The 15,253-nt window shown below is 35.2% G+C and overlaps 1 protein-coding gene across 2 annotated transcripts in view; it reads right to left on the bottom strand.

Moving 5' to 3' along the window:
• Positions 1–13,651, bottom strand: part of LOC101888066 (adenylate kinase isoenzyme 5) — a 34,148-nt gene extending 20,497 nt beyond the window's left edge. For both annotated transcript variants that reach the window (XM_020036086.2, XM_020036087.2), the window contains exon 1: positions 12,922–13,651. In XM_020036086.2, coding sequence (XP_019891645.1) covers positions 12,922–12,943 — 22 coding nt within the window. In that variant the 5' untranslated portion in view covers positions 12,944–13,651. The remainder of the gene's footprint in view (positions 1–12,921) is intronic.
• Positions 13,652–15,253: the final 1,602 nt, after the last annotated feature.

The following is a 15,253-nucleotide window of genomic DNA, read 5'->3' as shown; positions in this document are numbered from 1 at the left end:
TTCAAAGAAACTAATTTATTGCACAGAAAGAGAAATGATAATCCGATTTCGCTCCAACTTAGCGAATCGTAATATTTTCGTCAGTGCTAGGTCAGGTGCAAAAATGGACATTATCGGTGCACTCCATCAGGTACCTCCCCCACAAAGGGTCAACATTTTGAATAATTACAACTTTTAAAAAATGTGATGTAAGAGTCCGATTGTCTTTAAATTTCACACATCCCAATAATTTTATTAACCCAAGGTCTGGTGTGAAAATGGAATACATCGGCACACTCCTTCTGGTACCTCCCTCACAAAAGGCCGAAATTTTCAAAAAAAAATATTTTTTTTCGCGGAAAGAGAAAGGATAATCCGATTTTGCTCCAACTTTGCGAATCGTAATATTTTCGTCAGTGCTAGGTCAGGAGCGAAAATGGACACTATCTGTTCACTCCATCAGGTACCTCCCCCACAAAGGGTCAAATTTTAGAATAATTACAACTCTTATAATATGTTACGTTAGAGTCCGATTGTCTTCACATTTCACTCATCCCAATAATTTTATTAACCCAAGGTCTGGTGTGAAAATGGAATATATCGGCACACTCCTTTTGGTACCTCCCCCACAAGAGACCGAAATTTTCAAAAAATATTTTTTTGCACAGAAAGAGAAAGGATAATCTGATTTTCCTCCAACTTTGCAGTTCAGTATCGGTTCACAATATTTTTATTCACCCAAGGTCTGCTGTGAAAATGGTCCACACCTTCTCGTACCTCCCCCACAAATGGACAAAATTTTGAGTATCCATGAAGCTCATAAAACGCGAAATTATCATCCGATTCCATTCAGATTTGTCACATCTCAATATTTCTATCAACACAAGATCTGTTATAAAGATGGTACAGATCGGACCATTCCTTCTCACATTGGGTTCAAGATTTTTAAGAACAAAACACTCAAAGAAGTCGAAATAAGTATCCAACTCTTTTCAAGATTCACACATCAAAATATTTTTGCTAATGCAAAATCTTTTGTGAAGATGACATATATCTGCCAAGCCCTTCTGTTACCCCTCACCCACAAAGGGTCACAATTTCCAATAGGAAGTAGTCGATATAGTCTAAATCTGCCAAGTTGTAATATTTTTATCAGTCTTAGCGCAGACTGGAGTTAGGCAATATTTTTCAACAGCTTCGGAACCTCTCCCATAAAGGGTCCACAGTTTGAATAATCATAACTCAAGGCTGGGGGTTATGATTAAACCGACTCATACTATTTTCCATGTTTTTTTTTTTTTTTACTTTAAGGTTTCCTCTTTTTGAACACCTCAGAAGGCCTCCTATGTTTCAATTGACTGTATCCATCTATAGAAGAACCTTTAAGAGTCTTTATTATCCATTGAGTAGTTTATTTATAGAAAAGATCTCGAAGTTCTAAAGTATAAGCATATGGAACCTATTTCCACCTATTTCCCATTGTGAAGACTTTAGGAAGACCTTTTCTTCAAAGAAGATTTTCGGAATGTCTTCCATCATCTGCCCAGCTCAGTTAATATCTGCTATTGTTTCCATTTCATTTCCATTTTTACCGGTTGCTTTGTTTATTATTTGCCTAGCATTTTTACAAACAAACACCTACTCCCCACCCCCATCCCGGAAGTGGTGGAGGGTCCATTTACCAGACCAGGTCTATTGCAACAAAACTAATTTGTTTGCATTCCAATGAGGAATAGTTTAACTTTAAAAATAGACATTTTAGCTGGGCGGAATTACTTTCTTTTTGTTCTGTTTTGCAAAATCCACAGTGAGTGACGCAAATCTCTCTCTATCGTCGGCAGGAATAGGAACGGGAGTTGAGCAACAGAGTTGAGAAAAACAGTTTTGTTGTTCTGTTCTATTCCGTTCTGTCATTTCATGCCCGACGCCATTAATGAGAACGGAAAGTAACGACAAAGTGACACAATAAACTTGTTATTAACGGCTACCAGGAAGTTGAAAACGAAAAGAAGAGTGTATGGATATGGACACGGGAAAGCGTGTGTGTGCGCCCAGAGTAGCTTGTTGACAGGCCCCACCACCCACTTGGGTGTAATTCAGTCCCCCATTCAGGATGTTGGATACAAAATAGCGGTAAATTGCAATTAAAATGTTTAACAGCACTTCAACACGAAACGAATAGTCGCAATTTCCGCATGTTACCGGATGATTAATAAACCACCTTCACAACATTTCCGTTGAACATGTCTTTAGAAAAGACAGAGAGAAAGAGAAAGAACATAAAAATTTATTGGCCTCTTGAAAATTTATGGAAACTTTCGAGAAATCGGATTCTCATTTGCAAATGTGAGGGGAAGAGAGGTTAGGTGGGAAGACCAATGTTAGAAGATAGGTTGGGAAGACGTGGGGCGACAGAGCTTGGATAAGTAGGGCATCATAGCCCGGCCTTCAAAAACTATTCTTAAAAATCCAGGTTTTAGGATCTGCTGGGTCTTGAAAAAAATATTCTAAGACAAAAGTCCGCGGTTGATCTTTAAAAAAAGTCTTAAAAATCCAGGGGTGATCTTAAAAAAAGTTTTAAGCATCCACAGTCCTTAAACAACTCGAAGTTTGGTCCTTGAAAAAATATTTTTAAAAAAATCATGTATAGTCCTTGATAAAATATTCCTGAATAATCCACGTTTGGTCCTTGAAAAATATTTTTAAAAAAATCATGTATAGTCCTTGATAAAATATTCCTGAAGAATCCACATTTGGTCCTTGAAAAATATTTTTAAAAAATCCATATTTAGGCCTTGAAAAAATATTTTGGATGAATCCACGTTTAGACATTGAAAAAAATATTTTGAAATAATCGCCATTTGGTCATTGAAAAAATATTTTGGAAAAATCACGATTTTGTCCTCGAAAATATTTTCTCAAAAAATCCACCTTAGGTCCTTGAAAAAATGTTCTCAAAAAATCCACCTTAGGTCCTTGAAAAAATGTTTTTAAAAAATCCACGTTTGGACTTTGAAAAAAAAAATTCTTAAAAATTAGTTTAGTTTAGTCCTTAAAAAAATATTCTTAAAAAAACACGTTTGGTCCTTGAAAAAATATTCTTAAAAATCCACTTTTGTCTTTGAAAATATATTCTAAATAAATCCTCGTTGGGTCAACATTTGGTCCTTGAAAAAATATTCTTAAAAATCCACGTTTAGTCCTTAAAAAAATATTCTTAAAAATTCAAGTTTAGTCCTCAAAAAAATATTTTTAAAAATCCACGTTTAGTCCTTGAAAAGATATTCTTGAAAATCCACGTTTGGTCCTTGAAAAAATATTCTTGAAAATCTGCGTTTGGTCTTTGCAAAAATATTCTTAAAAATCCGCCTTTGGTCCTTGAAAAAATATGCTTTAAAAATCCACGTTTGGTCCTTAAAAAAATATTTTTGAAAAATCAATGTTTGGTCCTTGAAAAATCCACGTTTCATCCTTGAAAAAATATTCTTTAAAAATAATCCAAGTTTCGTCCTTAAAAAAAATATTCTTGAAAAATCCACATTTGGTCTTGAAAAATCCACGTTTCGTCCTTGAAAAAATATTCCTGAAAAATCCACGTTTCGTCCTTGAAAAAATATTCCTGAAAAATCCACGTTTGGTCCTCGAAAAAGTATGCCTGAAAAATCCACGTTTGGTCCTTGAAAAAATATTCTTGAAAGTCCATTTTTAGTCCTTGAAAAATCCACGTTTGGTCCTTGAAAACATATTCCTGATAAATTCACGTTTGGTCCTTGAAAAATTATTCTTAAAGGTCCATTTTTAGTCCTTAAAAAATCCACGTTTGGTCCTTGAAAAAATATTCTTAAAAAATCCACGTTTGGTCCTTCAGGAAATATTCTTGAAAAATCCACGTTTGGTCCTTGAAAAAATATTCTTAAAAAATCCACGTTTGGTCAACATATGGTCCTTGAAAAATATTCTTAAAAAATCCACGTTGGGTCAACATTAGGTCCTTGAGGAAACATTCTTGAAAAATCAACGTTAGGTCAACATTAGGTTCTTGAGGAAATATTCTTGAAAAATCCACGTTAGGTCAACATTAGGTCCTTGAGGAAATAAAAAAAATTAAAAATTCCACGTTTGGTCCTTGAAAAAATATTCTTAAAAACCCAATTTGGTCCTTGAAAAAACAATCTTTAAAAATCAACGTTTGGTTCTGGAAAAAATATTCGTAAAAATCCGCGTTTGGTCCTTGAAAAAATATTCTTAAAAATCCACGTTTGGTCAACTTTTGGTCCTTGAAAAAACATTCTTAAAAAATTCACGTTTGGTCCTTGAAAAAATATTCTTGAAAAATCCACGTTTGGTCCTGGAAAAAATATTCTTGAAAAATAAAATTTGGTCGTTGAAAAAATATTCTTGAAAAATACTCATTTGGTCCTGGAAAAATATTCTTGAAAAATTCCATTTGGTCCTTGAAAAATCTACGTTTGGTCCTTGAAAAAATATTCTTAAAAAAATATACATTTGGTCCTTGAAGAATTACTCTTGAAAAATCCACTTTTGGTTCTTGAAGAAATATTCTTAAAAAATCCACTTTTGATCCACGATTGGTCCTTAAAAATATTCTTGTAAAGTTCACGTAAGGTTCTGAAAAATCTGTAAAAATCAAGGTTTATAACTTCTCTAGTCCAAAAAAAACTAACAAAAGTACTGTTTTAGAGTGGATCGTCCTTAAAAATTCAGTGCCCTAGTCCTTAAATAAACCAAGTTTATAATTCTAGTCCTTAAAAAATATTTTCAAAATATCAACGTGAATCCGTGAAAAATATTCTTAAGAAAAAGTTTTGTATCTGGTCTTTTCTCATAGACGATTCTTTTAGAAGGCATTTATTTCATTTTTTCGGAATTCATTTTACATTAACCAAACTCCCACCTTTTGCTTACATTTTCGTCCTGTAACAGTTCACAAATCGTTTAAGGAATCCCAAGGACATCAGAGAAAATATAACAAAAAGTAATACAAAAAATTGTTACAAGGACTTTTAGAAGTGTTTTGTAATTATCAGGCAAACCAGTAACAGATGTGCAACAGTTTCTCCATAACAAAAAAAATCAAAACCCAAATTCAAATCCAAAAGCTAATGGTAATATAAAAGGACTCACATATACATACAAATATCATGCGAATGTATGTGTCCTTTTTGTATCAGAAAAAAAGGGAAACCTAAACTCACCACAAATCTAACCACTCACTACAATTATCCACTTACAATGGTGGCCGATAATAATCATTATCGCCTCCATCATCATCATGCCTATCGCCATTCAAAACAACTATAACAACAATGAGAGCAACCACAACAACAAAATATTGAATTGTATACAGAAACAAATCATGTGGAGAACGAACGCATGCCAAGAAAGAGAAAGCAATAGGATCAAGGTCGCCAGCGACCCACTTACCAACATACACACATATGAATGTGTATTTGTGTGTGTGACAACCTCATGTTGTTGGATGGGGGTGGTTGTCCATTTCACCGTTCATTCACATGTGCCGCCTCAAAAGCGCCCCCACCGACAAGAACAACAACCCCACAAATACTCCCCTGATATTTTGCATTTTTATCCTGAAGTGCCTGCCACAGGTTTTCCAATTTCACTGCTAAAAATGCAAATGGGAATTCATTGACAAGGAGTGGCTCCTTTTAATGGCGAAATCACAATGAAACGAATAAAAAGTTTCCATAAGTGTCGCACATTTATGACGTAATATTTGTTTGCGAATGTCTCAAAGGAATTGAAATGGAGGAGGACATTTGATTGATAGCTAAATTCAGTTTTGTTTTAATTTGTTTTGTAGTCTACAATTCCTCAATAGTATGACGAAATTTGACATATAGATCTGCAGGCGGAAGTGCCACCGTAGAATTCAATCGTTATAGTCCTTAAAAAATATTCTTAAAAAATCCACGTTTAGTCCTTAAAACATCCACGTTTGGTCCTTAAAAAATATTCTTAAAAAATCCACGTTTAGTCCTTAAAACATCCACGTTTGGTCCTTAAAAAATATTCTTAAAAAATCCACGTTTAGTCCTTAAAACATCCACGTTTGGTCCTTAAAAAATATTCTTAAAAAATCCACGTTTAGTCCTTAAAACATCAAGGTTTGGTCCTTAAAAAATATTCTTAAAAAATCCACGTTTAGTCCTTAAAACATCAAGGTTTGGTCCTTAAAAAATATTCTTAAAAAATCCACGTTTAGTCCTTAAAAATCCACGTTTGGTCCTTAAAAAATATTCTTAAAAAATCCACGTTTAGTCCTTAAAAATCCACGTTTGGTCCTTAAAAAATATTCTTAAAAAATCCACGTTTAGTCCTTAAAAATCCACGTTTGGTCCTTAAAAAATATTCATAAAAATCCACGTTTAGTCCTTAAAAATCCACGTTTGGTCCTTAAAAAATATTCTTAAAAAATCTACGTTTAGTCCTTAAAAATCCACGTTTGGTCCTTAAAAAATATTCTTTAAAAATCCACGTTTAGTCCTTAAAAATCCACGTTTGGTCCTTAAAAAATATTCTTAAATAATCCACGTTTGATCCTTAAAAAGTCCACGTTTGTTCCTTAAAAACTATTCTTAGAAAATTCACGTTTGATCCTTAAAAAATATTCTAAAAAAATCCACGTTTAGTCCTTTAAATCCACGTTTAATCATTTACAAAATATTCTTAAAAAATCCACGTTTAGTCCTTTACAAAATACTCTTAAAAAACCCACGTTTAGTCCTTTAAATCCACCTTTGGTTCCTTACAAAATATTCTTAAAAAATTCACGTTTAGTCCTTTACAAAATATTCTTAAAAAATCCATGTTTAGTCCTTTAAAAATCCACGTTTGGTCATTAAAATACACCTGTAGGTGTATCTCCTGGTTTTCGGCATTTCAAACATAGACAAATGAAAATATAGACAACGAAAAGTTAGTTTTGTCTTTTTTTCCAGATGGCTCTTATCTTGTTTTGCATAGTCAACATGCTGATTTACGCGTTCAAGCCACTCGACTTCGAAAACGCATTTTATCGTTTTTCAAGAATTTCACTTGAATATTCCCATATTTTTCGATGTCATCACGTACTTTTCACATTTCTTTTATTATGAAATAATTTTCAGCTGACAAATATCCTACAGTTTTTGTTATTTTTAACATTTTTGAATTGAGTGACTTCAAAATTCCCACTCAAACCCCTGAAACGATATGGACGACATCTGCTGATCCGATTTTTTTCGAAGATAAACGGTGAGAGCATTTCGTTGTCTATATTTTCATTTGTCTATGTTTCAAACCGAGTGGTATGTTTACTCTCTCTTTAGCTTAATCCCTTTGGAAACCTTTTAATACAAATTCACTGTTTGCTATAACTTCATATGGTACCTTCCGATTTCGAGTAATTTGACTTCCCAGTAAAGCTAGCTCTAAAATAGCGTCCTATGTTCCGTATAACGGTAGCTGTATATTCCGTATAACGGTAGATTCGTTTCAACAGGGTTAGGTCTATTTAGTACTCAAAATGCACAATTTGTTCAGTTTCACAATCTCTTTCAATCAAAACTTCAAAAACTTGAATAATTTTTAAAAACCTAGAAAATCTGAAAATTGTGCTGAAATTGTAAATTGTATTGAAATGTACATCGGACTGTACATATTCAAATTTTCAAGTTTTCTAAAAATTATTCAAGTTTTTCCTTTTTCGGAAAGAATTATTGGAAAATGTTTAATTTTAACAGTAAAAAATCTTAAAAATCTTTCATTTTGAAGTTTACCGAGGAGGATATTCGTAAAACCATCGCACAATGGACCACTTCCAATTTTTCTATCCAAAACTATTTAAATGTCTCCATAAATGTACACCCTAGAAAACAACAGTTACCTCAATATCAAATTTCAGAATTTCGGACCTATCCCTTCACCCAATACCAAATTTAGTAACGTTAATTAAGCAGATCCAAAGTAATTTTTATCCCTTCATTCTAGACACCAACAGTGATCCAAAATTAGTACCACGTGTTTGAAAAACCACCACCAAATCGCAACACCAAATACCGACAGACCCCGCAACATCAAATTTCGGGATTCCAGCTCTATCCCTTCACCCAATGGCCAATTTAGTACCACTTTGTACTTTTCGTATCATTTTAGTACTCATTTGCAAAACCGTTCAATATCTCAATCCTGGACACCAACAGTTATCGCAATATGAAATTCAATGGCTTCAGTTCTATCCCTTTATCCAACCCCAAATTTAGTTAAATGAAGTGTTTTTCGAACAACTACATTTCCAAACCCACATTCGAATCTGATCCTCATGTACCAACAGTTATTTAAGTACCAAATTTCAGAATTCCATCTCTATTTCAACATCCAACGGCACAATTTGTGGCATTTTTTACTTTTCAAACGTTCATGGTACGCATTTTCTAAATTACGCCCTTCTGTCAACTACAAACAGCAACAGATTTAGGATTTCAGCTCTATCCCTTCACCAAATACCCAATTTAGAACCATTTAGTACTTTTCGTACAATTATGGTACATGTTTTCAAAATCACCTCCATATCTCAATTCCAGATACAAACAGAGACCTAACTATCAAATTTGAGGATTTCAGCTATTTAATTTCGCTCATTACCAAAATTTAGTGCCTTTTAGTACATTTATAATACGCATATCTAAACCCATCTTCATCTCTCAACTGCAGACACCAACAGTGACCTCCATATCAAATCTCAGGATTTCAGCTCTATCTCTTCACCCAATACCATATTTAGTACTGTGTAGCACTTTATCACCATTATCGTACACATTTCACAAACCACCTCTATATCTCAATCCCAGATACCAACAGAGACCTAAATATCAAATTTGATGATTCCAGCTGATTCCCTTCACCTTTACCAGATTAAGTACCATTTAGTGCTTTTCGTATAAATGTGGGACACATTTACAAACAACCGCAAAATCTTTATATCTATCCCTTCAATCAATAGCAAATATAGCACAATTTAGTACTTTTCGTACAATTATAGTCCACATTTAGGAAACCATCTCCATATGTCCATGCTACACATGAACAGCTACCGTTATACCTAGTTTCAGTTTTCAAGCACTATATGTTCGCCCAATACCAAATTGTACCCAATATGGTGCCATTTGGTACTTTTAGTGCACTTGTAGTACACATTTCCAAAACCACCTATATATCACAAACCTACCAACAATTGGGCCCCCAATACAAAATTTTAAAATTACAGGTTCATCCGCTCATCCAAAACCAACCTGTTCTAAATTTAGTACCATTTAGTACAGTTCGAACACTTATTACACAAATTTTATAACCGCCTTTATATATCAAACTTATTTTGAACCTTGATTTTCTAATCAAATTTCAATTCGTTAGCTCTATCAGAACTAACGCTCTGCAATTTTACTCATTACCGAATTTCGTGCCATTTAGTGCAATTCTAGTACGGATATCTAAAAAAGCGGCTTCACTTAACTACATATACCAATAATGACCTCCATATCAAATTTCAAATGTTCCCTTACCGAATACCAAATTTAGCACTATATGGTACTTTTCGTACAATTATAGAACACATTTATATAACCTCCTCCATACCTCAATCTCACATACAAACATAGACCTAAATGTCATATTTGAGGATTCCAGCCCTATCCATTCATCCATTACCAAATTAAGTACCATTAAGTATTTTTCGTACACATGTAGGACACATTTTCAAAATCTTAAACACAGATACCATCAGAAATCTAAATGTCAAATTGTTTCTCTATTCCTTCACCCAATACAAAATATAGTACCATTAAATACTTTTCGTACGATTGTAGTACACATTTCCGAAACCATCTCCATATGTCCAGGCTATACATGAACAGCGGCCCTAAAATCAAATTTCACATTTCAAGCACTATCTGTTCCCCAAATACCAAATTGTACTAAATATAGTACTATTTAGAACTTTTCGAGAACTTGTAGAACACATTTCCAAAACCACCTCTTTATCACAAACCTACCACTAATAGGTACCCCCATTACAAAATTTCAAAACTAAAAAAAAATCAAACTGTTCCAAATTTAGTACCATTTAGTACAGTTCGCACACTTGGTACATATTTCCAAAACCACCTTCATATATCAAACTTGCTATCACACCTTGATTCTCATACCGAATTTCAAGTTTGTAGCAATATCCTTTCACATAATACCAAATATTACATTTTTGAAGTTTAGTACGATTTTAAAAGTTTTCGCAACCTGAAATTCGATTGTCTAAAAAACCCTTTGGTACGTCTACCCTCTCTCTCTCTGTGACTCTCATTTCAAATATCAAAATTTTAGTTAATTCCGTTTCTCCAATACAAAGCATTCAAATTTTAGTACAGTTTAGTATTTCTCGTCGCCTTTTAGTACGAATTTCTTAAAAACCAGCCTACGTACCAAGGCTCCACAATATATACTCTACACCAGCGGTGCTCAAGAAGAAATATCTCTTTTCAGTCAAATTTCTCTTTCTCTCCAGAACAAAACAGTGTTAAGTCATTATTTATACAAATATTTTTTTTCCATTTGTTTGTAAATTATTTTGGCAAACATTCGTGTTTAAAAACAATTAAATAGAACCGTAAAATATAAAGAAAAACAGAATTTTAATTTTCTCTTAAAGTATCTCTTTTTTCTCTTCATGTTCTAGAACACGGTTTTGAGCACCGCTGCTCTACACAATATCTACTTGTCCACACCGCATTGGGTCCCAGATTTCGACTCTCAAATTTTAAGCTCAATCCACTCTGCCTCTCGATTTTGAAATCCTCTCGCCTCTCGCTTTTGAAAACCACAAGATTGTCAAATATTTTACATCTATCTTTGCTCAATCAAAAACTAAGTCTCTTTTTGAAAACAATTAAAAAAAAATCCGTTAAAATTTCTGTTAAAATCTTAAAAATACAAAATGTAGCCGTTGTATTAGGGTCTAAACGACGACGTGGACCTGCATTGGCAACTTTTGTCATAAGCCATTACAAAATTCAAATCGTCATAGAATTTTATGCTGATCGAGTATACATATACTTTGTGGGGTCTAAAATGTATATTTCGAGGTGTTACAAACGGATTGACAAACTAAATATACCCTCTATACTATGGTGGAGGGTATAAAAAGGTGCTTGCATCTCGTAATCGAAATCTCGAAATTCAGATTTAGAACCATGTGCCCAGAGCTTAGTATTCCCAACGAGAACTAGGATCCGTGGGATTGTTAGAACCAGCCTTCTCTCCTGTGAGAACGCTGACGGAGATTTATAAATAGAGAACATTCTTTACCTTATTTTTCAATGAAGTACGGTACTTACAAGTCTTCCAGGGACCTACGCAGAGCCTCAAAAATGGCTACCTGTCTGTTCTTATTTTTTCTAGTTGGGTTTCCGAAATGGTTTCGAGATACGTTTCTCTGTACGTCCCTGATATCTTCCGTACACAGAAGCTCGTTGCGGAGGTTCTATTGTTAAAAGGTCTCTTTAGATTCTCTTCTAAGGATTTTTATACCCTCCACCTTGGAAAGGAGGGTATATTAACTTTGTCATTCCATTTGTAACATCCTTAAATATTCGTCGTAGACCCCATAAAGTATCGATTTAACGATTTCCGTCTGTCTGTCTGTCCGTCTGTTGAAATCACGATGCAGACCTCATTATTTGACGTAGAACGCCAAAATTTAACAGAGCAATTTGTATTGTTTCTAGGATGCTTGGTATTGAAAATGAGATATATCGGTCCACGTTTTGGTATAGTCCCCATATAACGATACCTCCCGATATTCGGTATTTTGATGATTTCTGCCACATTTTTTTCACGGATTTGTTTGAAAATTGGTGTTTGCAGGTCATAACGGGTCCCAGTTCGTGTGGCGAGACATTGCATGTATAGGTCCACGCTTTGGTATAGCCCCCATACAAAGGTACCTCCCGATATTCGGTATTTTGATGATTTATGCCACATTTTTTCAGGGATTTGTCTGAAAATTGGAGTTTGTAGGTCATAACGGGTCCCAGTTCGTGTGGCGAGACATTGCATGTATGGGTCCATGATTTGGTATAGGCCCCATACAAAGATACCTCCCGATATTCGGTATTTTGATTATTTTTGCCACATTTCTTCGCGGATTTGTCTAGAAATTGGTATTTGTTGGCCTTAGTGGGTTCTAGCTCTTTTGGCGAAACACTGTATGTATAGGTCCATTTTTTGTGTAGCCCCATATAGCCGTTTTTTTCTCATATTCGGTATTTTGATGATTTTTGGCACATTTTCCCATGAATATATCCTTTAGCCTAAGGTGGAGGGTATTAAAAGTTTGGCCCGGCCGAACTTAATGTTTCTTTACTTGTGTTTTTATCTTTTAAAGGCAAAGGATTTCTCTGGACTCCCAAAAAATTATAAAATTGAATAGAATGTTCATCCTAAGGGCTTCTATATTTAGAAGACCTTCTTTGTAGGGCTCTTTAGGATAAATAAATATGTGGATAGAGCGTTTTTTTCTCTCTTGGCAACATCCTTCGCCTTTTTTTCTTTTTTTTATTTCAAAATAGTTCAACATACGGCCTTCCAATTCGAAATTCCACACCACCACCGGAAAACCATTTGACGACTTGTGGAGTGGCAACACTTTTTTGATATGACAAAATAATAACAAATCATGGACACAATATCCCCGCTCCACCCTCTAACTACACTCACTCTCATGCCATGCCGAGTAGGAGGGTGTTGGAGAAAATTGTTTTTTTTTTTCTTTCTATTTCTTCTCTCAAGGACTGGAGTAATGTTCGAGTGACACACATCCATAGTTGCGGTTGGGAGCAGTTTGTGGGACATTTCTTCTCTCCGACTTACCTGTGTCTAAACAAATACCCATTATCCATTCGGTAGCCAATGTAGCAGCGGAATCACAGCTAATTCCGTGGTTAACGTTTCGTTTTTTGTTGTTGTTGTTATTGAGGTGGTGGTTGTTCTTGGTACCGCTCAGCAAAGGCTACGAGGACAATGATTTGTGAGAATTTAAATTTTTTCTTGTGTGTGTGGTTCTTTTATGGCCGTTCCAATTCCTTTATTGTCCACTGGCTATTTTCTGATTTTAATGATCGGTTATTAAATTTTTATTCTTTCGATTTTAAAATTCTGTCACACTAATTTGGTATTGTAAAACGATTTGCATTATTAAACATTTTGGGTTTTATATTTTTATATTTAGTACCGCAATTCCAACTTCACTTCAGTCCGCAGAGCTTTACGTGACCCGACATAGCAGTTACCGACTTCATTGTTTCGAAAACAAGCCATATTAGAATTCGTTTCAAAATTATTATTTTATTACGACCAGAAACAATTATTTTAAGTGAAATATCCTGTTTGAGTTGTTTTTCCAATTTTTGTTATTGTATTTTCCTTTACACCCAAATTCTCTCTTTGTTGTTGTTTTTGTTTTTGTTTTATCTTTTACTTGCAATCTAATAACTCATAAAAGTATTGAAAATCCACTACTGCAATTGACTTCGTTACATTTCGTCGGAAATGGGTTTCTTTCGCTTTTTCATTCCGCTCGGTTCGGCTCTCGAAATCAAACTAAACTTTGACATTGTGAAATCGAAGAGTTTTTAGCTTTAGCCGGTCGGTCACAGCCAAACTGCTAGACCTCGTTCATGAATATTTTATCTGTTCCAGCGGAGCAGTTCGTTTTATTTCTTTATGAGTTTGGTTAATGGCGATGCCCTACGCGAGGGCAATGGGGACATAAGAAAATAATACTTGGAAAGGATACTTTTTCGAATCGATATAAGGCTCTACGAGGAAGAACTCCTATGGGTCCCCTACCAACAGATGGCATCCTATTGGTCTTCTATCCACATATTATCCGCGGGTCTTCTAAACAAAGAAGGTCTTCCAAATGCCCTCTATCCACAGAAGGGCTATGCGTCTTCTACCCATAGAATGGGTCCTCTATCTACAGAAGCCCGTCCTATAGGTCCTCCATCCATAGAAGACCTTCTATGGATATTCTAGCCATAGAAGACTCTGTTCACTATCCATTTAAGACCTTCTATTGTTCTTCCAGGCAGAGAAGACTCCAATAATTCCTCCAGCCATAGAAGACCTTTTATGGGTATTCTGTGCATAGAAGATCTTCTATGGAGCTTTTCTTCACGAAGATCTTCTATGGACCCTCTCTTTACGAATATCTTCTATGAGTCCTCCAGCCTTACCTTATAGGATCCATATAAGGTAAGGCTGGAGGACTCATAGAAGATATTCGTAAATAGCCATAGAAGATTTTCTATGGGTCCTCTAGCCATAGACGATGTTCTATGGTCCCTCAAACCATAGAAGACCTTCTATGGGTCCACTAGCCTCGGAGACCTTTTTCTAGTTATAGATGTCCTATGGCTCATCTGTCCATAGAAGACTTTCTACAGGTACTCTAGTCATAGAAGACTTTTCTATTGGTTCTCTATTTACAAAAGATTTTCTGAGGGTCCTCTGTCCATAGAAGACCTTCTATGGGCCCTCTAGCCACAAAAGACCTTCTTTCGGTTCTCTAGCTACAGAAAATCTCCGCTGTCCATAGAAGACTTTCTATAAGTCCTCTAGCCATAGAAGGCCTCTTCTATCCATAGAAGATTTTCTAAGTGTTATCTGTCCATAGAAGACATTCTATGGGTCCTCTAGCTATAGATTATCTTCGATGGATCTTTAACCATAGAAGACTTTCAATGGGTCCTCATTCGTAGAAGGCTTTCTATGGGTCTCCGATCCATGGTAGTCCTTTTATGGGTCCTCTATCCATGGAAGATTTTCTATGGGTCCCCTGTCCATAGAAGACCTTCTATGGGTTCTCTATTTTTAGAAGACCTTCCATGGATCCTCAATCCTTAGAAGATCTTCTATGGGTCCTCTATCCCTAGAAATCCTTCTATGGATCCTCTGTCCATAGAATATCTTCTGTGGGACCTCTAGCTATAGAAGACCTTCTATTGGTCTCCTCTTCGCAGATGATCTATGGATCCTCTATCCATAGAAGACCTTCTATGGGTCTTCTGCTTTCAATGGGTCCTCATCCATAGAAGGCTTTCTATGGGTCTTCGATCCATGGAAGTCCTTTTATGGGTCTTCTATCCATGGAAGATTTTCTATGGGTCCCCTGTCCATAGAAGACCTTCTGTGGGTCCTC

This window comes from Musca domestica, unplaced genomic scaffold (genome assembly GCF_030504385.1).
Source record: "Musca domestica strain aabys unplaced genomic scaffold, Musca_domestica.polishedcontigs.V.1.1 32, whole genome shotgun sequence".
Classification (NCBI taxonomy): Eukaryota; Metazoa; Arthropoda; class Insecta; order Diptera; family Muscidae; genus Musca; species Musca domestica.
Note: the sequence above shows the minus strand (reverse complement) of the source record. Positions and strands in the feature narration are given on the sequence as shown.